At 37.8% G+C, this 26,367-nt stretch overlaps 3 protein-coding genes across 3 annotated transcripts; all 3 read right to left on the bottom strand.

Moving 5' to 3' along the window:
- Positions 1–5,507: 5,507 nt before the first annotated feature.
- Positions 5,508–5,909, bottom strand: LOC144444870 (fatty acid-binding protein, liver-like). The gene has a single exon (XM_078134424.1). The coding sequence runs from the start codon at positions 5,907–5,909 to the stop codon at positions 5,508–5,510; it is 402 nt and encodes a 133-aa protein (XP_077990550.1).
- Positions 5,910–13,528: 7,619 nt separating this feature from the next.
- Positions 13,529–13,930, bottom strand: LOC144444881 (fatty acid-binding protein, liver-like). The gene has a single exon (XM_078134434.1). The coding sequence runs from the start codon at positions 13,928–13,930 to the stop codon at positions 13,529–13,531; it is 402 nt and encodes a 133-aa protein (XP_077990560.1).
- Positions 13,931–22,284: 8,354 nt separating this feature from the next.
- On the bottom strand, positions 22,285–22,686 carry LOC144444892 (fatty acid-binding protein 2-like). The gene has a single exon (XM_078134446.1). It carries the CDS (start codon positions 22,684–22,686, stop codon positions 22,285–22,287), a length of 402 nt encoding a protein of 133 aa, XP_077990572.1.
- Between the last annotated feature and the right edge of the window lie 3,681 nt (positions 22,687–26,367).

Raw genomic sequence — 26,367 nt, forward strand, 5'->3', positions numbered from 1 at the left:
CAGTTGTGCTAAAAATCGTTTAATGTCAACTGTTTTATCTGTCAACGTACCAGACACCCTATCTTTCTCATCAGGCAGGACACACACTTCACCCATGTAACCTGAGCATATTAGGGGTGGACCATTTGATATCCTGGGGGGGGGGGCTTGAAAAAAAATCAGGATATGAGTGGGTGGTGAAAAAAAAAGATGGACCACTGCTGCTAGAAAAAAATATATCTTGGCAGGGAAATGATGCACAGGTTCGAGTATACTGTTCAACCTGCACGTACCTCTCCAACCAGGACACTTGTCAAATCATGACAAACAGTTTCAAACACATGACAGGGACCAGTCAGTTTCGTTAGCCTGTGGTACATATATATATTTGTTCTTGTCTCTGTTTCTTTCATAAATGGTTTAAATATTACTTCATGTAAGGGTTCAAACATAACTATTCATAAAATTGTACATATAATACATGTATTACCTAGCTACCACACTAGTTACAGAACATGCCATGTAAGTGTTTGGCTGTTTCACAATCAGTGCTTCACTTATCTTGCACTTTGGGGCAAAAGTGAACTTGAAGGTTTTGTAATGGTAATCTTCATACTATTGGATAGTTTATAAAAGAACTTAATCTAAATTTTTCTAGTCTCTTCAGTATGAATTTGTCAGAAGGGATGATATACTTCCTATTTCAGACACTACACGTATCGACACCACAACTCAAATTCAAGTTTCTATTGTACACTAGGTATGACCTCCTAAAGTGCTCTCACACATCAGTAACTTTACTATGCATGCAATATCAATGCCCCTATACCAATGTTACACGCACACTTTTATAACATGGAAACCTTATTTAAAAAGGTTATATGTATTTTAGTTTTTCGATGCTTGGCAATATATATCTCAGGGGCTATGAATAACCTAAAAAATGCCTAAATAGAAACAAAAAACTACAGATTTGGCAGGGGGGAGACCCCTTGGACTCCATCACCCCAAAGGCCACTCATTCATTAAACCAACAATAAGATTCACCAAAATTGGTAAAAAACTTGAAAAGCTTCTAGGGGAGACCCCCTAGAACCCTCCTCCGACATAAGAGGTAGACATGTTCCAGTTTCTAATCAAAGTTCTTTCCCCCACCTCTTACTGTCAAGATGCTATGGAACTTTATTTAAAAAATGTTTCAACCTTATGTAGTTTCTTTTTACATGTTAGAGCTGTCTTGTAAAGCTTGCAAATTATTGTCTGAAAGTGTCTGTGAATAGCCTAAACATTGCCTTTAGAAGTAAAAAACTTCCAGGGCTTCTAGAGGGAGACCCTCTAGGACCCCCCGTAAGAGGTAGACATGTCCAAGCCTCAAATCAAAGTTCCTCCCTCCACCTCTCACTGTCAAGATGCAAAAATGTTTCAACCATGTGTAGTTGCTTTTTACAATTGTTAGAGCTGTCTTGTAAAGCTTGCAAATTATTGCCTGAAAGTGTCTGTGAATAGCCTAAACATTGCCTTTAGAAGTAAAAACCTCCAGGCTTCTAGGGGGAGAACCCCCCCCATTCACACACACTCACACAAGAGGTAGACATATCCCAGTCTCAAAGCTCTTCCCTCTACAGCTTACTGTCAGATGCTATGAAACTTTATTCACGGGGGTCAGTGACTTTTTGTTGGCCCAATGGAAAAAAACACTGACACCCCCCTCCCCCATCCCCCCAAGCTGGAGAAACTGACCGGTCTATCTGAATGTCTGAGCTCACCAATCAAGTTTCCGATTTGTATTTTCAGTGTGTCATCATACCATGCATAAAAACTGTCAATGATGTTTATTTAATTGAAAATCAAACATGTATGAAATATGTAGTTTTCTAGATAAAATCTGTGTGTGATAGAACAGCACCTTTTTACTCCCTGTATTACCCTGTGCGAAAACCAAACAGAAAATTGTGGCAACAAATGTAGGTGTTCAACATTGACGTAAAAAAAAAATCCGGATATCTCAAAGAAGCAAAGAAAAAAAAAGTTGCCAGCATAGGCGAAGGAGAAAAAAAAAATAATTCTCAGGCAAGCAGGTGGGAAAAAAATAATGACTCTCCTCCAATCTTCCAAGCCCCCCCCCGGATATCGAATGGTCTACCCCTTATGGGATACAGTAATGTTGGTTATTTTCATATCAAGCATGACCGACTTTATACGTGCCAGCAGAAAGCCTGCCCGCAAGTGAACCCCATAAAGACCCGATGACGTATTTACTCGATAACAGTACATAGTACGTTTCAAATAATTAACTACAATGGTATGCCTTACATGTAAAAACTATATAACCTCAACACAATTTCGAACAACACAGCTGCTCGTGAAATACTCGTCTGTATATGTTCATCATGCGGATGTAATGGATGATTTTCAGACAAACGATTCGTTACACTAAGGACTCAATATATATGAATAATAAAAACGATTACATCAACAAAACTATTTTAATAGGATATTCGTGCTTTGTTATCATAAATGTAGATATCAAATGAAAGGAAACTTGAAGCTTGTATTCTTAATCTCTCTATTACACGTCATTTCGAAAAAAAAAATCATTAATTTTACAACTTGATCAGACTTAAACAAGCTTTTTATGACAAGTGTGTTTTGTCGTTATCAATGTACATTACATTTTAAGCTTGCATGTCGGAGAATTGAAGGAGATAATTTTTTTCTAACTACCTTCGATGAACGTGTCGATTGCTAGCACTCTCCATAAACATCGATATCCAATCATCACGTTCACGCAAGGTAGTTAAAAAAGAAAATGTATTTCCTTCAATTCTCTTACATGGCTTTAGAAATCGGCTGATATCTTTGGTAGGCATGGTCCAATTGTAACAACGACAAGATTTATCAGAAGTTTATTGCATGGGGGAACAAGGAAGGTGACGGAAGGTAATTTTTCGAAATGTTTGCTGAGTAAAATGGCCGGTTAAATAAAAAGTTCATGTTGCCGTACTGTAATTGTGTTCTGTTGCAAACCTTGTCTATATCTCGCGTGAGTTTACTTGCGCGATCACAGAAACACGTTTTATTTGACCCCTTTCATATATAATTGGCTAAAACACGTCAATACTGTCGCATATTTTGTTGATTCTGATAGAAACATATTCTGATACATATCTCGGGAAACAAGTGTCTAGGGTTCAAGCCCAGACTGTCGTGGTAGAGTCACATGATAGGGACATGTAATACCGTATTCTTAAATTGTTGCTTTCCTTGTTCACAGGCTCAGAATATGACTTGAATATATTTCCCCTACCTGTATCTGCCAAAAATGACACTGACCTACCTATCTATTTATATGTAATCACATGCAAATCCATGTCATTGATGTAACCTGAAATTTAATAGTATTGGGCTGATAATGGTTATTTTTATACCATACACGTATCAAATTTAATATAGTCTAGAGTCTGACGACCGTGTTCCGAATTTACACCATACGTTGTCTTAACACATTACTGTGTAATGTGTGAAGATAACAACGTAGGTAAAATCGGAACACGGTCGTCAAGAACTAGACTAACTTTAACAGGTTTCACCAATGTATGCTTTTGTATACGTGCCAGATACATGTAATGACTGCCCTCAATTGACCATGTAATGACCCAATGATCTAATACACGATAACGGGTACACGGTACGCTGCGATTAATTAGCTAAAAATACGGTAGGTCCAGGCCTCTAAAACTATGGTATGACCCAACAACGACTTCCAACAATGACAGCCCAAAAACTCTGGTATAGCCCCAGGTATAAATCCGCCCAAGAGAACAGTACTGGTATGATCATTCAGTGCGACTGTCTATTTTTTTTCATCAACGGGTAACTAAGGCCAAGAACTGTTTCTGGTCCGGACATTTTGTCTCGATAACGCGATGTTTTTTTGTATTTACAAAAAACCTGTCAATCAATCTACTACATGCATTTTTGGCAGTAACTGATCTTTTTATTTAGTACTTTAGAGCAAGTGTGTGTGTGTGTGCTTGTTCACGATTGTCTCTGCAGTTGTCTTTACTAAAGTAGGGATGTTTATTTATGTGTTTCCCCTCGGATCTGAAGACTGCATGGGCTGGACAAAGAGAAAAAAAGACCGAAGCGAGGATATTTAAGTGATGCACGCGCTGGCCAGAAACAATTATCTTTTTTTTGTCTAATATCAGGTCCATGCTATCAAATATTTAGCGTCACAACAATGTAAATATATCAAAGATGGGAAGGAGGAGGAGGAGGAGGAGGAGGAGGCAAGTAATGATATTCAAGGTTAGAGTGTAGTATGCTGGAAAACAAAACTGTCACTAAAAGTAAAATGTATAAATGTATTATTTTTTCAAAATTTAATAGGACAATTATCGATCTCCAATACATAAATGGCTTTACCCCATCTCTTCAAGAGGTCAGTTGAGTATAATAATGGGTTGGATGGTGAAGTAATTGTATGAATAGACAAGGCATGCATAGCACAACGCATATCAAGTTTCTGTCTTCACCTCACACATCCAAACAAACACAAACACAAACACAAACACAAACACAAACACAAACACAATCATACATACATAAACTTATACATACATACATACATGCATGCATGCACATACATACATACATACCGGTACATACATACATACATACATACATACATACATACATAGAAATGCATAAGGAACTTGTGAGACAGTCCGAAAAAATAGATGTAATCCGACGTTTCGAATAAAATTTCTTTTTCAAGGTATTCAAAGGCAAGACATACATTAGGTAAACACCTGAATATATCTGAATGTTATGGAACAGAACGACAACCGCGCGTGATTAACGGTTATACGTGTGGAAAGTTCTAATATTCGCACGCACCAAATAGAACCCAATAGAACACGCCTGAAATATAAAATAAGCGTGATTAGACTGGGAATGACGTGAATAATCTATTAATTCCAAGGGGTTCCAGCGTTCCGAGACGGAAAATGATTTCCTCTTCCTTCAACCTCAATAGTTTCTCATCGCCAGAAACCTTACAAATTCCTGAAATAGACATACCTGATACACTGTGATCGTTGGTAATAAAATGCATAGATACGGGATAGTTACGATTCTTTTGTCTGGTCAGACGGAGATGTTCCACGAAACATATGTACATACACAAGTACGCATACATATATCCACACACACACACACACACACACACACACACACACACACACACACACACACACACACACACACACACACACGCGCGCGCGCGCGCGCGCTCTTACATTCAAACAAAGGTCAGCCAACAACATAAACATTGTTAAATGCGAAATAAAAGCGTTTTAATTAAAATAAAAAATTGCTTTCATGCTACAAGTGATAATACAAACAATAGTTTCTCTTCGTATTAACAAATTGTCATATTTATATTGGCACCGTAAAGTGAGTTGTCAGTCCCGTTTGCTAGCATTCCAAAAGTCAGAGTACATAAAGATCACCGGTTCATTCATCTATACTCTCTTGTAAAACTTCTTGCCGACGAGGTCCACACCTGGTTTGGTCAATGTCCAGGTCATCTGATCTCCATTAACTTCACGGATTTCCACCACTGTACCTGGTTTAACACCCCTGATGGTAAGTTTGTTGCCTTCGAGGGTTGCAATTGATTGCCTCTCTTTGCCAAGGGGACCAAACGATTCAGTGAATTCTTGACCAAGGATGAACTTGTGCTCGACGGTGCCTCCCTTTGGTCCTGTGGCCCCTAGGATGTAGTAGTCGCCATCTTTTTTGCATGTTGCCACCGTCTTTATCGATGATATCTTTTCTGCATTCTCTGGTGGGGAACCACAAGCCAACATAAACTCCTTTATGTTCTCACTTCCAGTGGTTTCCCAAGTGCCAACGAATGTCATGATGATTGTCTGAGAATGTGTGGCCGTTCAAGAAAAACTGTCAGGTTGTTTCTCTGGTCACCAGTGAAGTTGCTGTAGAGAGTGACTTTCCTCTGGCTCTGTACACACCTTTAAATGATTTGGTATGCAAATGACAGACTGTTACATTTTTAAACCAGGTAAAGCAGCAGTCTTACCACATCATTGAAGGACAAATACATTCTATTTACACTTTGAAAATACGTTTTTAAACTTAGTTTAATGATGCAATTTAAAGTGTGGAAAACATCAATATCAAAATCATGATTCCAATCGTCATGAATTTCTAAATTCTATATGTTGTGAGGGGTCAGACTTACCTTTTACTTCCTATGGTTGATTCTAAACCGGTTTGGTGTTTGTCAGACTTTCCAAATTTGGTTTCCTGCTTTGACATTATCAATTGTGAGTGATTGAATGTCTTTTTAACATTTGGTAATATCACAGTCTTCCACTAACTCGATATGCTAGTCGGACAAAGTTGAACATTTGTGGTGAACTTTTACCAGACTCCCCCTCAAAAGGTAACATTTGAAAATTAGTTAAAATTATCGGTAATTTCTCCAGATTTTGGAGGACATCGATCCAATACAGAAATAACATTTTGAAGAAAAGATTTTGTAAGAAAGTTCCATGGTGTGATCCATTTTACAAGTTGACTATGATGGCTTCAACGAGAGTGCATTTTTCAGAAAAAAAATAACTCTAATAAAAACGAACTCATCAGAAACTGAAAACGCGAAAGAAAGGAATATAAAAATCACATGCAGAAATCCGTGGAAAGACCAACAGATAAATGAGGTTTATTCATTACAAAAACTATTTGTCTCGACAAGAACCATCACTTTTAACAATATTAACATCTGCTTCCATGAACGATCATTGTCTCCAACTCCAGAAATACAGACACCAAGTTTTTGTCAACTCCCCCCTAAAAAATGTCTTTAAAAAAAATCATTATGTATATATTTGTGTATGTCGACTGAAATCCATTCTTAAACGATTAATGCCATTCTACATTTAAGGTAGCAGATCGTAATTTCTTAGTCTAAGTGAAATAAACCATTACCACGTACTGCAACTGGACGTAGGTCGTAGGCACAAATGCGCCAGAGTTTTGATGTCTGCAATTCATGTCTACATGGTGTGGCATGTTAGTCCACTTTTCAATCTTTGCTATCTTAAAGTGTTGCATATGCATTGGTTTTTGTGTGTGTAGTTGTATCAAACAGCGAGTGAACACTAACATAAAAAGAACTTTCTCTTTGAATTAATGCATGTACTGGGCATATGACTTGTTGGATATGAGCCAGGTGTATCCATCATTTTATTTTTGCAATAAGTCGATATGAATAATTCAAATGAGTATATTTTCATAGTTTAAACCATGATACGATCAAATCAGCACTGTTAGTTAGAGCACGTATGGTTAGTTTAAAGCATCCCCACCCATGGTCTAGAATTATGTCACCAGTGATAGCGCCGCGTTCCGCGATGAACTTTTACCGACATCTGTACGCCCGATTTATAAGGGAAAGAACCAGAAGGAGTAAGGGTGTCATTTATTCACTTCGTCCCGTGTTTAAAGTTCGTGTCTTCTCCTCTTGGTGTGCTCCTTGTAATATACTCTTTTGATGGAGACAACTTTATTTGAAAGCTATAGCTTCTTGAGACAGTACACGCCGTTTGAAATCTGTCGATATCCTTTGGGTTCAGTTTTGCGTTCTTGCCTCACAAATGAACAATACCTTACCATATGTGAACTCTGCCCTGTTTTTTCTTTAAATAAAAAGTCTGTTCACTTGATTGTTACTTCAACATGTGTACTCAAATACATAACATATTACTTTATCTGTTTCACTTGGTTTTAAATTATCAGTGATATTCCCCTGGTTAAGTTAAGCGGTTAATCGAAGTCAGGACGACGTCGCTCCGGAACGGATGCTTCCTGAATCACTAACAAATATTGAAAAGAGGATGGAGTACTTTTGGTTCCTCACCGGAAATGGAAATAACTCCTCATCGAACGCAATATGAGGAAGAATACATGCAAAGTTAAAGGAATGGACCGATGATATTGTGTGACTGATTCGGAAATCGTCAAATATGTGCACATCAAAGTGTATAAGAATCAAATCGAGAGGTATTCTGTATGATATGCATTTTATATGGCGATGAACTGGTCATACAGATTGTTACTGAAGTACAACATTTAGACTGCTGGATTTTGGTGATCCACGGAATAAAGCAACGTCATGTACGCCATATGTAGATGTAGAGGTGTAGGACCACTGATATGAATTACTGCAAGAATAAGCTTTGACAGGTAAGTACAGTTATAAAAGGCGGTGCTTTTTGAAATTTGTATTATTTTGTATGAGATACATTAAATAGTGACAGATATTGACACGATTACAACTTACTACTTGGCAGATCTACATACTAAAAGGAAATAATATGTTTTTTAAATAAAATAACAGATTGGATTTCAATATTAGTTGTGAACGCCATTGTCGCTATTTTGTATGCGACTACAGTGAGCGGTGACAGACATTCATACGATTACAAGTGACGAAAATTATAAGGTTCCTAACACCGCGTATTTCAATCTGCTAACTGAGCACATCACCAAAAAAACCATCCTATTTAAAGGCTTGGACTCATTTGGGGGAAAAAATGACTCTCTTTGGTGATGTGAAATATAGTCAGGTATACTCCCCTCCATCTCGTCCCCATTGTTTCAACCATGCTCTCAATTCTATTTAACGGGAGACTTTTTACACAACGAAAGTGTCCGCAAACTCTTTATAACCATGAATGAAACTGTCCGCATTATCGTTAACCATTTCTATGACACTGTCCCCACCATGTCAACTGTTACAACACCACCAACCCATAAACACACACGCCTAAGATATCATTCAGTGAAGTGTGTGTTAACAATCGTGTATACCTTGACCAGATCTCGAACACAGTATTTCTAGCACTGTACCTCTCTATTCAAAGACGCGATCTGTGATCACTTCACTACAATGTGATTTGAGCCTAAAGGGATTTATATATAGAATGTATTCATTAAAATGACAACCCGTACGTGCTCGAGGGCTACGTAACACAGCTACGGGAGAAAACGCCGATAGGACGTTCTCGACGGGTAAAAGAGGAAATAACAGGGCTGACGATCATAAGGTTGACGTTCTGGAGGAAACCCAAAGAACTCGTGACTAACGACAACTAACGAACAGAGATCATTTATCTGCAATTTATCTGCATTTAATATAATTGACTAATTATGATTGTCATAAATTAAAATTTTTGAAACTTAATGGAACAGGTATTCGAGGTCTAGATAAAAAAGTGTCACTTTTCGGTGACTTCTAATTGAACGTGCCCATGTAATCTTGCTTGGAGGTAACCTATTTATCTGAAGAAATTAGGCGTGACTTCAATCGTTGGTGGAAAAGGGAAGTCTTTCATATACATGGTACCTAAAACAGCAGAGAGGATACCCTTTTGTTTCAACTTGATCTTGGTGTCGACATTACAACTACCGTTCCTGATTCTGAAGGTAGGATGTTATTGATCAATTAAATCTTGGTATGTTCAAAAATAAGAGTTTCACTTTAATATGCACATAACAAAGCTAGGGAGAGAAATAAGTTTCTCTGCGATTTTGTAAATAATTTGGTGATTTAAACTGCAAGCGGTGTGTGATGCGATGCGATGCGATGTGATGCGATGTGATGTAAAGTGATGTGATGTGATGTGATGTGTATTTAAAATGTATTGCCATTGGGGGCCTTCTTCCACGTCCTATGCCAGATCCCTACCCAGAGCTCATCAAATTAAAAGTCTAACGCCCTTCTGATTTTTGCGAATATCGAAAGTTATCAGCTGTCAGTATAAAATTTCGGTATGGACGTCTAGGTCAATGATCCTTTTATCAGAATGAAAATCCCTTAACTTTACCGCTGACCTATGTCAAGTTGCCACATGAGCACACACTGTCGTATAAGAAAAAGTTACGCAAAATGAGAACAGGTTCACCAAACAGCAATATCATCAACTCTAACCAACGGCCTGAACACCACCCAAACTGTCTGGCGTGCATAAAATACACAAGGACGTCCCTTGCTTACACCTAGGATATCCAATGTTGGGGCCATCACACATGCCACAGCAAAACCCATCGTTGAGAAAAGAAAAGTTCACATTATGTCAAGAAATCGAAGGAGTGCATTCATTTCAGATCGCAATTTCTTGCTAAATGGAGTAAATAATTTAGATGTACTGCAATTAGTCGCAGACACACACAGCCATACATAGCCAATGTCGTGATGTCTGCATTTGATATCTGTATGGTGGCACAATTGTAGTTCATCTCATTTTAGACAAAATGTCACAAGAAACTGCATTTGTTTAATTTTGGTATCTTGAACTGTAGCATGTGGAGTTTCTTATTGGTTTCTGTTTAGTTGTATCAAACAGACAGAGAGAGAGTGAACACTAACAAAAACGGACTGTAAAAGAACAGTATAGTCTAGAATTTGAAGAATAATCATGTCAGCAGTGTTACGATAGCGCCGTGTTACGCGATGAACTTTTACTGACATATGCGAGCCCGAATTACAAGGGGAATAACCGAACGGACTCAGGGTGGCCATTGTTTATTTTGTCTAGTGTTTGTAACCCATGCCTGTGTCTCTTTATATTTTGATGGACTGGAGACGAATTTAGTCGAGAGCAATAGCTTACATGTGGCATTAAACGCCGAATGAACCCTGTCGATATAACGGGAAAAAACTAACGATATGATGTTACTTTTGTGTTCAATTTTGCGTTCGTGTCCTCACAAATGAACAATGCCTCACTATCAGTAAGTGAACTCTGTCCTGCTTTCATTCACTCGATGATGTGTTAAATTGTCCTTGTTATTTCAGCACGTGTATTCAAATACATAACATGTTACTTTTATCTGATTTTATATTGTCAGTGATATTCCAGTGGTTTAAGTCGAGCTGTTAATAGAAGTCGCGAAGATGTTGCTACGGAATGGATGCTTTCTGAATTGATTAATAAATATTGAAAATACGACGGAGTGGGAATGCAAGATTAGAAAGAGCACATACCATGTCTATGGAATGTACCGACGATATCATGTGACTAATTCGGAAATCCTGCGTATATCAAAGTGGATACAGCTGTTCTGTAAAATGTGCATTTTCTTTGGCGATGAACTGGTCAAAAAAAAGTTGTTTTTTTACTGAAGTACGGCACAGCACCCTTAGACTTCTTGATTTTGGTGATCCACGGAATTAAGCAACGCCATACGTAAAATGTAGCGGTAAAGGATTGGGACCACCGATATGAATTACTGCAAGAATAACCCTGTTGATAACGTAAGTACAGGCGAGAGAGAGAGAGAGAGAGAGAGAGAGAGAGAGAGAGAGAGAGAGAGAGAGAGAGAGAGAGAGAGAGAGAGAGAGAGAGAGAGAGAGAGAGAGAGAGAGCTGTTTGTGGTAAGACATGCCTTACATGGCTTAGGGTGGTAACTATCGATGCTGATAGAATGTTTTCCAACGATTTCAACCGTCTCATCTGCTCTAAGACTTCTCGTTTTAATTACAAGTGCGCCCCTACTCACCATTGTAATCACCATCTTTCGTTTGTTACTCTTTACTGACGTGGAGGAAATCTTAAATTTGCACAAATCACTGCCTAGCAAAGGAAAGATATTTGTTAAAAGAAATCGTCAGAAATCAATTTCAAAGCCAAAATACAATGTGACCAGGTATAAATTGAATGCAGATATTACCTAATTACCGAAAATCATTAATTATAAAAATTGATCATCAAATTACATGTTACAACAGAATATCTGCTCTGCTCCTAAGTTTTGATTAGAAGTGCACCACTACTCACTGTTGCAATCACAGTCTTTCGTTTAGTACTTGTTCACTGTACTAGAAGTCTTACATTTGTGCAAAATCGGTCGAAAAATCGTTTCGAACCCAGACTGTAGTGGTAAGAGGCACACGAACACACCGCTCTGACACCGACACCCTACCACCCACCAATATACCCACCCACCAAACCCACCCATTCACTTTCTGATCCATGTAACATGAACGTATTACGGGGAACAATAATGTTTGTGATTTTCATACCAGGTATGAACCGATTTAGGGCTTACCGAACTTCATATGTGTTTTTGTATGTTATGTGCCAGATAAAGACTGCCAGCAATTGACCATTTAATGACCCTATATATATACAAAATGTACTCGATAACGGTACATAGTACGCTTCAATTAATTAACTACAAGCTTAGTACGATGCCTTAAAATCATGGTACGACCTCAACTAGACTACGAGCAATGACAGCTGCTCGTCAAATAATTGTCTGTATATGCTCATCAAAGGCATGTAACGGACGATTTCAGACTTTAAGGGGGCACAGGGGGACTTTGAGAGTTTTGTTTACTCTGACAAGATTACATAAAACCTCGTTTTAAGTATTCCAGTATGATGCTAATCTCGGTGTATAGCTTCGACGACATAAAAAATGTACTACTGACGTTGATGGCATAGCAGATGACATGATAGGGGTTTCCTTGACTGTCTGTCTATTCGTAATACTCATCAACTACCATCAAGTGGTAACTAATAACTGGTCCATGCTATCAAATATTTATAAGCATTATACATGTAAAACAACAACAATTTCTTCATTTCCTTTAGACTTACGTGTTTCTCACATTGTACTCGCCAGTACCGTCTCGGCAATGTCAAAGTATTATGGATGGGAGAAGGAGGCAAATCTAAGTTTCGACGTTTATATGCTGGAAACCAAAATAACCTTTACTAGGGCACCTCCACCCCACCGCTGTCCATCGTTTGATAACTGCAACATAAAGACTTTCAATGAATAGTCGGCAAATTGAAATCACAGTCGTTGGTATGGCTTCACAAGGTGAACGAGAACGGCGAAAGCCAAAGGTGAGATCGGAGTGAGTTGGGCACAAATTTAGAACGGCATGACGGAAGCGGACTGTCATAAACAGAAGACGTAAAATCACCATTCGAACTAATATAACTTAAACAGTTGGGACAGCTTTTATGGAAAGTAACTAAAACAAAAATCATATATCATTATTATTTCGAAATGTTACACTGTGTCCTCGTCACTTAAAAAAGGCCAATTGAGTACAATAATGGATTTGAACGTGAAGCAAAGATGTGAGTAGATATGTATGCAACAACGCATATTACAGTTTAACTGTTCATCTCTCTCTGTGTCTCTGTCTCTGTCTCTCTCTCACACACCATACAAGCCACACACACACACACACACACATTTACATTCAGAAGTGAGTCAACAAAGTAACCATGGTTAAATGCGAAATAAAAAGCGTTTTAATTAAAATATAAAATCGCTTTCATGCTACAAGTAATAATCAACAAATAGTTTATCTTTGTATTAACAAATTGTCACATCTATATTGCAAGACAAATCATAGTAACGTCGTGAGTAAAGAGAGTATCGTCTAGCATTCCAACAGCCGGAATTTGTACATCAGAAGTAGTTTAGATTCATTCATCTAGACTTTCTTGTAAAACTTCTTGCCGACGATGTCCACACCTGGTTTGGACAATGTCCAGGTCATCTCATCTCCGTTAACTTCACGGGTTTCCACCACTGTACCTGGTTTAACACCCCTGACGGTAAGTTTGTTGCCTTCGATGGATCCAATTGACTGCCTCTCTTTGCCAAGGGGACCAAACGCTTCAGTGAATTCTTGACCAGGGATGAATTTGTGTTCGACCATGCCGCCCTTTGGTCCTGTGGCCCCAAGGACGTAATAGTCCCCGTCTCTTTTGCATGTCAATGTTGTCTTTACCGATGACATCTTTTCTGCGTTCTCCGGTAGTCCACCAGCAGCCAACATAAACTCCTTCATGTTCTCGGATTTCACTGTTTCCCAAGTGCCAAGAAATGCCATGGTGATTATCTGAGTATGTGTGGTCGTTGAAAAGACAGGTTGGTTCTCTGGTTACCAGTGAAGTTGATGAAGAGAGTGACTTTCCTCTGGCTCTGTACACACCTTTAAAGGATTTGGTATGCAAATGACAGACTATTATATTTTCAAGGCAGGTAAAGTAACAGATCTTACCTCGTTATGGAAGGACAATTAATTTTCATTTATCTTTGAAAATATGTTTTCATTTACTCATATGCAGTAATCTATGGGATAGAAAACATTATCACCATTCCAATCTTCATGAATTTCTAAATGCTATATGTTGTGAGGGGTCAGACTTACCCTTTACTTCCTATGGTTGATTCTAAACCGGTTTGGTGTTTGTCAGACTTTCCAAATTTGGTTTCCTGCTTTGACATCATGGATTGTGAGTGATTGAATATATTTTAACAGTCTTCCACTAACTCGATGTGCTAGTCGGACAAAGTTGAACATCAGTGGGTGAACCTTTGCCAGAGTCACCCTCAAAAGGTAGCATTTGAAAATTCGTTACAATTAATAAGGGTTATTTCTCTAGGTTTAGGAGGACATGGTTCCAATACAGAAATATAAGAAAATATGAATGAAGAGATTTTGAAAAAAAGTTCTATTACGTTACTAAACATAAACATAAACTTATATGAAACTGAAAAAGCGAAAATTGTTTATCATTTATTACAAAAAAACATGACTTCCAACAACGGTCACATCTATTACATGAACAATCATTGTCTCCTATTCTACAAATATAGACACCATCAAGTTTTTGTCTACTTCCCCCCTCCTCCTAAAAAAAATGTACTTTTTGTATGTCGACTGAAATGCAATAAATGAGTATTCTCTTTGTAGTTACTTATTATCATCATCATCAGAGTGAAGCTTCAAACTTCACATAGAACTGTCCACACACCGATGATAAAGAAATTGCACATGCTTGTTAAATATATATGGTGTAGCTTTCTATTTTAATAAGTCATTAATTGGTAAGTTATATTAATTGCAATTGGTCTGTAACTTTTGTTGGTGTAGCTATCCATTTTTATTTGCATAATTAATGATGTTTACCAATTAATGGAAAGGTTTACATTAGATCAGAATTTTATTCAACATGGAAGCTGTTATAATGAATACTTCATGTCACATATGTCTTATAAATATGATAGGTGTAACTTTCATGTATTTGACATATTCATATTCTTGCTATTTCATATACAGACAATGCATGCTGCCCGTTTCATGTTAGTCTTCATCGGATCTGTTTGCAAGCACGCCGAAACCAATACGAAAGTGCACATTTTACACTCTAAGATAGCAATATCGCAATTTGCTACAGTTTATCTGAATGAAATAAACCATTTAGACTTTACAATTAAATGCAGACACACCGGTGCCAATGTTGTGATGTCTGCATTTGATATCTGCATGATTAGTTCATTTCATTTAGACTAAATGTAGCAAGAAACTGTATTCATTCAATCTTGCTATCTTAAAGTGTAGCATGTGTAGTTTCTCCTTGGTTTAATTTCTGCATGGTTGTATCAAAGAGAACTATGGGTGAACACTAACATAACGCGGGCTGTAAAAGAAGAAGAATTGCCCTGCATAAGGTATTCATTCTCTTTTCCCTTGCATTGATACATGAACTGAGTATATAGCTTGTAGTGTATGGCCACGTTTTATTCAATTTCCCAAATATAATATTTACAATAAGTCGATAGGCATAATTTAAATGATTATATTTTCATAGTTTAAACCATCACGTGAAACGATTGGGCCAAATCAACACTGATGTACGTTTGTTTGAAGTATCTCCGCCCACAGTCTAGAATTTAAAGAATAGTTATGTTACTGTACTATAGCACCGTGTTACGCGATGAACTTTTCCCGAGTGAGTCCGATTTATAAAGGGAAGAACCAAAGTGACTGAGGTAGTCGTTATTTATGTTGTCTAGTGTTTGTAGTTAATGTCTCCATCTCTGGATGAGCTTTCATGTGGCAATAAACGCTAAATAAAGCCTGTTTGAAATTTGTCGATATAACGGGGTAACGAACGATATGATGTCATCTTTAGTGTTTAGTTGTTCTTGTCGTCACAAATGAACAATGCCGTACCGTAGATGAACTCTGTCCTGCTTTTCATTCACATGATGCTATGTTACATCGTGCCTGTTATTTCAAAATGTTTACTCAAATACATAACATATTACTTGATTTGTTATATTTAGTTTTATATGGTAATCAGCTACATTCCCTTGGTGAACGCAAGCTATTTGATCGAAGTAAGGACGATGTCGTTCTGGAAGGCCTAGGGATGCTTTCTGAATTTACTAACAAACATTTAAAAAAAGTACTTTTGGTTTGTTTTTACTCGTCCTAACAAATGCCATGTTCAAGGAACGTACTGATGATATTATGTAACTGATTCGGAAATCGTCTAAAATGCGCATCAGAATGTATAAGAATTAAATGGACAGTTATTCTGTGAAATATTGATGTTTTGACGATGAGCTAATCAAAGTGATTATTACTGAAGTACGACACTGTATGTTAAGACTGTTGGATTTTGCTGATTCAGGGGATTTAAGCAGCGCCATACACCACATGGTTGGCAAAGGATTGGGACCACCAATATGAATATTACTGGAAGAATAACGTTGTTGATGACGTAAGTACATCAATGGAAGGCGATGTTTTAGGAAATGTTTTGTTATGTGAGATAATTGGTCTAGCTGTAGACAGATGTTCATGTAAAATGTAAAATTTCTTAGATGTTGAACACTGCACATTTCAATCTGCTAACTGAGCGCATTGCAAAACCTCAAATCCCAGCTCTTTACAAGAGCCACACACACACACGCACACGCACTCTCTCTCTCTCTCTCTCTCTCTCTCTCTCTCTCTCTCTCTCTCTCTCTCTCTCTCTCTCTCTCTCTCTCTCTCTCTCTCTCTCTCTCTCTCTCTCTCTCTCTCTCTCTCTCTCTCTCTCTCTCTCTCTCTCTCTCTCTCTCTCTCTCTGGTAATGTGAAACATATATACTGCCCCCTTTGACAAAAATTGCATTTCATCAGCATTTGTATATCTTTATTTGGCTGATGTTAACAAATGCCAAAGGAAAGAAACAAGAACGATGGGAAGGAAGGGGCTATCTCCCCCACACGTGCTGGGCAGTCAACAATATGCGCAGCTTCGGCAACTGACGATAGTGGTGGTGTGAGATGATTGCAAGAAATTCCACTGGCATCGATAGTTACCTTCGTACGGTCGGTGCGTTCTGTTTTACCCAAAAACAGTAACATGCCGGACGATCAGCGAGTAGAAAACGTCCTCGAGGATGACCATCAGCTGTTATACTGTCACCTGAGAGAGACAAGTTATTTTCAACTTACAACAGTTTACGATATCACATCCTCACATCCTCAGATTGAAGTAAACAAAATGTATCTGCATTAACTGCGTAAGAGGTATTCGAAGTTTACATATAAAAAAGCGTCGCATCATTTTGTTCGCTACTAAAACAACGTGTCAATGTCATCTTTTAGTAGGAAACCCATCTAACTGAAGAATCTTTGTAGTAACGCCAACCGTTCATGCATGGTAAAGGAATCTTTCAGAGATATGGTACCTCAAACAGCAGAGGGGACACTTTTTCGTGTCAATCCGATTTTGATGTCGACATTACAGCTACCGTTCCTGATTCTGAAGGTAGGATATTACTGAATGTTTGTATTAACATTTTTACTTTTTAAAAAATATTTTATACACAAATAAGAAACCTAGGGATTGAAATATATTTCTCCATCATTAAACTAGATGGATATTTCCACTGAATGTAAATAATGTGGTGATTTTAAGTACATAAGCTTATGGGCCGAATTCAAGGATAAAAAATCTTGTACATATTACACAACCTGGTAATATGGCTTTACAGCATAAAGTGTAATGCGTTTGGTCATGTTCTCATGTGGACGTTGTAGAAGACCAGTCAGCCAACAATAATCTGCAAGGGTATAAATTTTGTTTCTTGCATGTTGCTCGTGGCATGTTTTCTAAAAATACACTGACGTTTACTGTGGTGCCCCCGGAAAGGCATGAACCAACCAGGTCTCGGTAAACACTAGTCCCTTGATTATAAATGATTCATTTGTGCAACATTTAATAGAGAGCACGTATCCGACAACGCTTGCCGATGTAGCGTTCAACTCCAATGATTCACCCTCGTAACTAGTGATTTTAGGCAATTAGGTAACATGATATCTCAAGAACAGAAAGTTCAAGTGTGATGCAATATGATATAATATGGTGTATTATGTTTTTGAAGTGTTGTGACGTGACGTGACGTGACGTGACGTGACGTGACGTGACGTGCTGTGGTTTATGATATGATATGATCTGGTGTATTATGTTTTTGCCCACATTATCAATAGTAAGCTTTCTAATGAGGCCTCCACCTTTGACACTGATGAAGGTTTCAAGTCGAAATAACTGAAATTTCTTTCTCCAATAACTCTAAAATAGCAAATCGGTCAATAAATTATGAAGCGTATTTAGAGACACAATTCAAGTGTCTGCACCTATATTTATAGAGGTTAGCTATCAAGCTGGATACTAATGCTTTGACCTTGACTGTCAACTTCAAGGTCAAATAGTAAATTGTTCAATAATTCTATCACCGAGAGGCATCATGGTTACTATTCAGAGAGACGTTTGACTTCGACATTCATTTTCAAGGTCTAACTTAAATTTGCAGAATAACGTTTGCCATACAATATAATAATTGGGAACTATGTTTTCTAGGAAGGCTTGTTACGTGATATGACAATTCTTTTTCAATTGTTGGTTGTCTATACAACCAGTTGGATAAATTCTGGTAAAGAAGGCAAACAAATGAAATTCATGCTTGACTGCGGCTCGGATGCAATTTTTGCAAAAGTGCACTTCAAAAACGATGCCCACTCCAAATCCCAGGTCCTAGACCGTGACCAGAGCCCCTCAACTATGTCAACGCCTTTCAAAATTTTGCGCCCATATCGAAAGTCAGATAATCTTCTCGTAAAAATGTGGTATAAATAAATAGTCATAAATATACAGGTACAAGTCTTAGGGTACAACTGACGAATATGACAGCTAAGAATCTTGTACGTGTATGTTGAACATTATTAGTCACCAAAATGATGTGGACACAATGTACAGGTAAAACAATATTTTGATAGCTTACAAGTAACTCACTGCTCATTAGCATGAAGTGCAGAAACAGACAGACAGAAAGAAACATACATACATACATACATACATACATACATACATACATACATACATACATACAGACAGACAGACAGACAGACAGACAGACAGACGGACAGAGGGACAGACAGACTGTCTGCTGTTCCCGTTTTGATTAGAAGTGCGCCACAACTCACTGTTGCAATGACATTCTTTCGTTTAGTACTTTTTCATCGCGCTGGAAAACTTACATGTGTTCAAATCAGCTTGTCAAACATAGAAACGACATTTGGTAAAAGAAAATCGTTGCGAATCAGTTCCTTCTCACGTGCAAATCAGAAACAAAAGGTGACCAGATACCGTTCAATCGCCATTCCTACAGTCAGAATATGAAAATTCAAGGTAACAGGCATGATGTACACATTAAATGGTAAAGTTTTACGAAGCTTGAAGCTAGTAATATTAAGATATTGCCATAACTACTAAAGTATTATTATGCAAATACTTAATTAGAATCAAAAGTTATATCAACAAGTTATTTAGGACATTCATGCATTATATATAGGGTATTTGTTATCATCAAGGTATGCACCAAACTATACACAAATTGAAAGAGAGAGAGAGAGAGAGAGAGAGAGAGAGAGAGAGAGAGAGAGAGAGAGAGAGAGAGAGAGAGAGAGAGAGAGAGAGAGAGAGAGAGAGAGAGAGAGAGAGAGAGAGAGAGAGAGTACATGGTGTAGGGTGGTAACTATCGATGCTGGAGGGATGTTTTCAAACGATTAAAACCGTCTCATCTGCTCTTCTCGGTAATAATTAGAAGTGCGTCCCTACTCACCGTTGTAATCATCATCTTTCGTTTGTCACTTTATTTTGAGGTAGTGGAAACCTTAGAATTAGCACAAATGACTTTGCCTAGCAAACGAAGGATATTTGTTAACAGGAATCCGATTCGTCAGAAATTAGTTCGTTCTCAATTTCAAAGCCAAAATATAATGTGACCAGATATAAAATGAATGTATTCTTAAGATATTGCCTAATTACCGAAAATCATTAATTATACAAATGGATCATCAAATTACACGTTATATCAACAACCTGAGTAAGGAAATGCACGATTTGTTGTCATCATTGTGCGTACGAAATTACTACAAATTTGACGCTTGCATTTTTAATTATATTGCCCAATAACCGAAAACCATGAACTATGCAAATAATTCGTTACTTTTCATTGGATATTTACGAAATCCTAATCAGTTCTTGCTGTCCGCATGACGGAGATGCCAAGTTTGATCAAAATCGATACCATAGCTTTCTTTTTAGATATCGTGTTCACAGACAGACAGACAGACAGACGGACCGACAGACGGACAGTCAGTCAGTCAGTCAGTCAGTCAGTCAGTCAGTCAGTCAGTCAGTCAGACAAGCAGACAGAATGTCTGCTCTGCTCTTTTTTATTAGAAGTGCGCCCCTACTCACTGTTGCAACCAGTCTTTCGTTTAGTACTTGTTCACACTACTAGAAGTCTTACATTTGTGCAAATCGGTCAAAAAAAGAAAAGATATTTGGATATTTGGAATAGTTTCTCCACCACCATCTCCACCACACACCAAACCCATCTATTCACTTGCTAATGCATGTAACCCGAACGTGTTATGGGGAACAATAATGTTTGTCATTTTCATACCGGTGTGAAACGATTTAGGGTATACCGAACTTCATATGTGTTTTTGTATGTTATGTGCCAGATAAAAACTGCCAGCAATTGACCATGTAATGACCCTATATATATACTCGATAACGGTACATAGTACGCTTCAATTAATTAACTACAAGCTTAGTACGATGCCTTAAAATCATGGTACGACCTCAACTAGACTACGAGCAATGACATGTGCTCGTCAAATAATTGTCTGTATACGCTCATCAAAGGCATTTGATGGACGATATTAAACTAACAGGGGGCACAATCTGACTTTGAGACTCTAACAAGACTGTTGGAAACACACATAAAAACCTCGATTAAATGATACCACTATGATGCTAATCTCGGTGTATAGCTTCGACGGCATCAAAAATGTACTACTGACGCTGTTGGCAAAGCAGATGACATGATAGGGGTTTCCTTGACTGTCTGTCTATTCGTAATACTCATCAACTACCATCAACTGGTAACTAATAACTGGTCCATGCTATCAAATATTTATAAGCATTATACATGTAAAAAAGACAATTTCTTCATTTCCTTTAGACATACGTGTTTGTTACATTGTATTCGCCAGTACCGTCTTAAGAACGTCAATATACACGTATTATAGATGGGAAGAAGGAGGCATTTAAGTTTCGATGTTTGTATGCTGGAAACCAAAATAACCTTTACTAGGGCACCTCCACCCCACCTCTGTCCATCGTTTGATAACAACATAAAGACTTGCAATAAATAGTTAGCATATGGAAATCACAATTGTTGGTATGGCTGAACGGCGAAAGCCAAAGGTGAGATCAGCGTGAGTTGGGCACAAATCTAGAACGGCAAGACGGAATCGGACTGTCATAAACAGAAGACGTAAAATCACCATTCACACTAATATAAATTAACCAGAGTTGGGACAGCTTTTGTGGAAAGTAACGTAAAACAAAAATCATATATTATTATTTTTTCGAATTGTCACAATTTCTCCTAGTCGCTTCAAGAATAAAGGCCAATAGAGTACAATAATTGATTTGAAGATGAAGCAACGATATGAGTATGTATGCAACAACGCATATTACAGTTTAATTATTCATCTCACACAGCCACACACATGCTCACACACACACACAAACAAACAAAGCCACAGACACAGCCAAACACACGCACATTTACATTCAGAAGTGAGTCAACAAAATAACCATGGTTAAATGCGAAATAAAAAGCGGTTTAATTAAAATATAAAATTGCTTTCATGCTACAAGTAATAGTCCACAAATAGTTTATCTTTGTATTAACAAATTGTCACATCTATCTTGCAAGACAAATCATCGTAATGTATGTCGTGAGTCCAAAGAGAGTATCGTCTAGCATTCTAGCATTCCAACAGCCGGAATCTGTACATCAGAAGTAGTTTAGATTCATTCATCTAGACTTTCTTGTAAAACTTCTTGCCGACGATATCCACACCGGGTTTGGACAGCGTCCAGATCATCTCATCTCCATTAACTTCACGGGTTTCCACCACTGTACCTGGTTTAACACCCCTGACGGTAAGTTTGTTGCCTTCGATGGATCCAATTGACTGCCTCTCTTTGCCAAGGGGACCAAACGCTTCAGTGAATTCTTGACCAGGGATGAATTTGTGTTCGACTATACCGCCCTTTGGTCCTGTGGCCCCTAGGACGTAATAGTCCCCGTCTCTTTTGCATGTCAATGTTGTCTTTACCGATGACATCTTTTCTGCGTTCTCCGGTACTCCACCAGCAGCCAACATAAACTCCTTCATGTTCTCGGATTTCACTGTTTCCCAAGTGCCAAGAAATGCCATGGTGATTGTCTGAGTATGTGTGGTCGTTGAAAAGACAGGTTGGTTCTCTGGTTACCAGTGAAGTTGATGAAGAGAGTGACTTTCCTCTGGCTCTGTACACACCTTTAAAGGATTTGGTATGCAAATGACAGACTATTATATTTTCAAGGCAGGTAAAGTAACAGATCTTACCTCGTTATGGAAGGACAACTAATTTTCATTTATCTTTGAAAATACGTTTTAATTTACTCATGTGCAGATATTTATGGGATAGAAAACATTATCACCATTCTAATCTTCATGAATTTCTAAATTCTATATGTTGTGAGGGATCAGACTTACCCTTTACTTCCTATGGTTGATTCTATACCGCTTTTGTGTATGACAGACTTTCCAAATTTGGTTTCCTGTTTTGACATTATGGATTGTGAATGATTGAATATATTTTAACAGTCTTCCACTAACTTGATGTGCTAGTCGGACAAAGTTGAACATCAGTGGGTGAACCTTTACCAGACTTAAAAATTAGTTACAATTAATAAGGGTTATTTCTCCAGGTTTTAGAGGACATGGTTCCAATACAGAAGTAAAAGAGTGTACAAAATGAAGAGATTTTGCAAAAAAAGTGCACGTGCTTGTAAAATATCTATGATGTAGTTTTCTATTTTAATGAGTCATTAATTTGGTAAGTTATAATTAATTGCAATAGGTCTGTAACTTTTGTTGATGTAGCTATTCATTTTTATTTGCATAATTAATTATGTCTACCTATTAAGAGAATGTGTACATTAGCTCAGAATTTTATTCAACATGGAAGCTGTTATAATGATCACTTCATGTCACTTTTTTATGTCTTATAAATATGATAGGTGTAACTTTCATGTATTTGACATGTTAGTCTTCATCGGATCTGTTTGCAAGCACGCCGAAACCAATATGAATGTGCACATTTTACACTCTAAGATAGCAAGATCGCAATTTGCTACAATTTGTCTGAATGAAATAAACCGTTTAGACATACTACAATTAAATGCATACACATCGGTGCCAATGTTGTGATGTTTGCATTTGATATCTGCATGATTAGTTCATTTCATTAAGACAAAATGTAGCAGGAAAATGCAAGTTCTTTATTCATTCAATCTTGCTACATGCACTGTGTATATAGCTTGTATATGGCCAAGTTTTATTCAATTTCCAAATATAATATTTACAATAAGTCGATAGGAATAATTTAAACGATTATATTTTCATAGTTTAAACCATGAAACGATTGGGTCAAATCAACACTGCCGTATGGTTAGTTTGAAATATCTCCGCCCATAGTCTCGAATTTAAAGAATAGTTATGTCACCGTACGATAGCGCCGTGTTACGTGATGAACTTTTACCGAGTAAGTCCGATTTATAAAGGAAAGAACCAAAGTGACTGGGGGTAGACGTTATTTATGTTGTCTAGTGTTTGTAGTTAATGTCTCCATCTCTGGATGAGCTTTCATGTGGCAATAAACGCTAAATAAAGCCTGTTTGAAATTTGTCGATATAACGGGGTAACGAACGATATGATGTCATCTTTAGTGTTCAGTTGTTCTTGTCGTCACAAATGAACCGTAGATGAACTCTGTCCTGCTTTTCATTCACCTGATGCTATGTTACATTGTGCCTGTTTCATCGTGCCTATTTCAACATGTGTATACTCAAATACATAACACATTACATTTTTTTTGTATGGTATTCAGTGACATTCCCTTTGAGAAGGCACGCTATTGATCGAAGTGAGGATGATGTCGTTTCAGAAGGAATGCTTTCTGAATTTACTAACAAATATTGAAAAAAGGTACTTTTGGTCTGTTTTTACTCGTCGTAACAAATGTCAAGTTCAAGGAACGTATCAATGATGTTATGTGACTGATTCGGAAATCGTCTAAACTGCGCATATCAGAATGTATAAGAATTAAATGGACAGTTATTCTGAGATGTTTTGACGATAAACTAATCAAAGTGATTATTGCTGAAGTACGACACAGTATGCTAAGACTGTTGGATTTTGCTGATTCAGGGGATTTAAGCAGCGCCGTACATCACATGGTTGGCAACGGATTGGGACCACCAATATGAATATTACTGGAAGAATAACGTTGTTGATGACGTAAGTACATCAATGGAAGGCGATGTTTTAGGAATGTTTTGTTATGTGAGATAATTGGTCTAGCAGTAGACAGATGTTCATGTAAAATGTAAGATGTAAATTTCTTAGATGTTGAACACTGCATATTTCAATCTGCTAACTGAGCGCATTGCAAAACCTCAAATCCCAGCTCTTTACAAGAGCCATACTCTCTCTCTCTCTCTCTCTCTCTCTCTCTCTCTCTCTCTCTCTCTCTCTCTCTCTCTCTCTCTCTCTCTCTCTCTCTCTCTCTCTCTCTCTCTCTCTCTCTCTCTCTCTCATTAGCATTGATAGTTGCCTTCGTACGGCCAGTGCGTTCTGTTTTACCCACAAACAGTAACAGTGACATGCCGGACAATCACGAAGCGAGTAGAAAACGTCCTCGAGCTAGGATCACCATCAGCTGTTGTACTGTCACCTATAAAAAGTTACCCTTAACTTACAACATTTTACGATTTCACCTACACATCCTCAGATTGAAGTAAACAAAGTGTATCTGCATTAACTGTGTAAGAGGCATTCGAAGTCTAAATTAAAAAAGCGTCGCTTCATTTTGTTCGCTACCAAAACAACGTGTCAATCTCATCTCTTAGCAGCGAACCCATCTAACTGAAGAATCTTTGCTGTGACTTCAACCACTCATGGTAAAGGAAATCTTTCAGAGACATGGTACCTCAAACAGCAGAGGGGACACTTTCTCGTGTCAATCCGATGTCGGATTTACAGCCACCGTTCCTGATTCTGAAGGTAGGATGTTATTGATCAATTACTGAATGTTCATGATGAGATTTTTACTTGTTAAAAAATATTTTATACACAACTACCAAAGCTAGGGATTGAAGTACGTTTCTTCATCATTAAACTAGATGGGTCTTTTCACTGAATGTAAATAATGTGGTGATTACATAAGCTTACGGGCCGAATTCAAGGATAAAAATCTTGCACATATTACACAACCTGATAATATGGCTTTACAGCATAAAGTGTAGTGCGTTTGGTCATGTTTTCATGTGGAGGTTATAGAAGACCAGTCAGCCAACAATGCAATAATCTGCAAGGGTATTAATTTTGTTTCTTGCATGTTGCTCGTGGCATGTTTTCTAAAAATACACTGACGTTTACTGTGGTGCCCCCGGAAAGGCATGAACCAACCAGGTCTCGGTAAACACCAGTCCCTTGATTATAAATGATTCATTTGTGCAAACATTTAATAGAGAGCACGTGTCCGACAACGCTTGCCGATATAGCTTTCAACTCCAATGATTCACCCTCATAACTAGTGATTTTACGCAATTAGGTAACATGATATCTCAAGAACAGAAAGTTCAAATGTGATGCAATATGATATAATATGATGTATTATTTGTTTGAAGTGTTGTGACGTGACATGACGTGACGTGACGTGACCTGATGTGCTGTGGTTTATGATATGATGATATGATGTGACATGAAGGGAATGAAATGATGTGATGTATATTTTGTGACATGGCGTGACATACTGTGACATTTGTGGGATGTGATGTGATGTGATGTGGT

Source organism: Glandiceps talaboti, chromosome 2, assembly GCF_964340395.1.
Source record: "Glandiceps talaboti chromosome 2, keGlaTala1.1, whole genome shotgun sequence".
Lineage (NCBI taxonomy): Eukaryota > Metazoa > Hemichordata > Enteropneusta > Spengelidae > Glandiceps > Glandiceps talaboti.

Coding starts and splice junctions, on each gene's coding strand:
- LOC144444870 (XM_078134424.1), bottom strand. CDS start 5,909: ATGACATTCGTTGGCACTTGGGAAACCACTGGAAGTGAGAACATAAAG.
- LOC144444881 (XM_078134434.1), bottom strand. CDS start 13,930: ATGGCATTTCTTGGCACTTGGGAAACAGTGAAATCCGAGAACATGAAG.
- LOC144444892 (XM_078134446.1), bottom strand. CDS start 22,686: ATGGCATTTCTTGGCACTTGGGAAACAGTGAAATCCGAGAACATGAAG.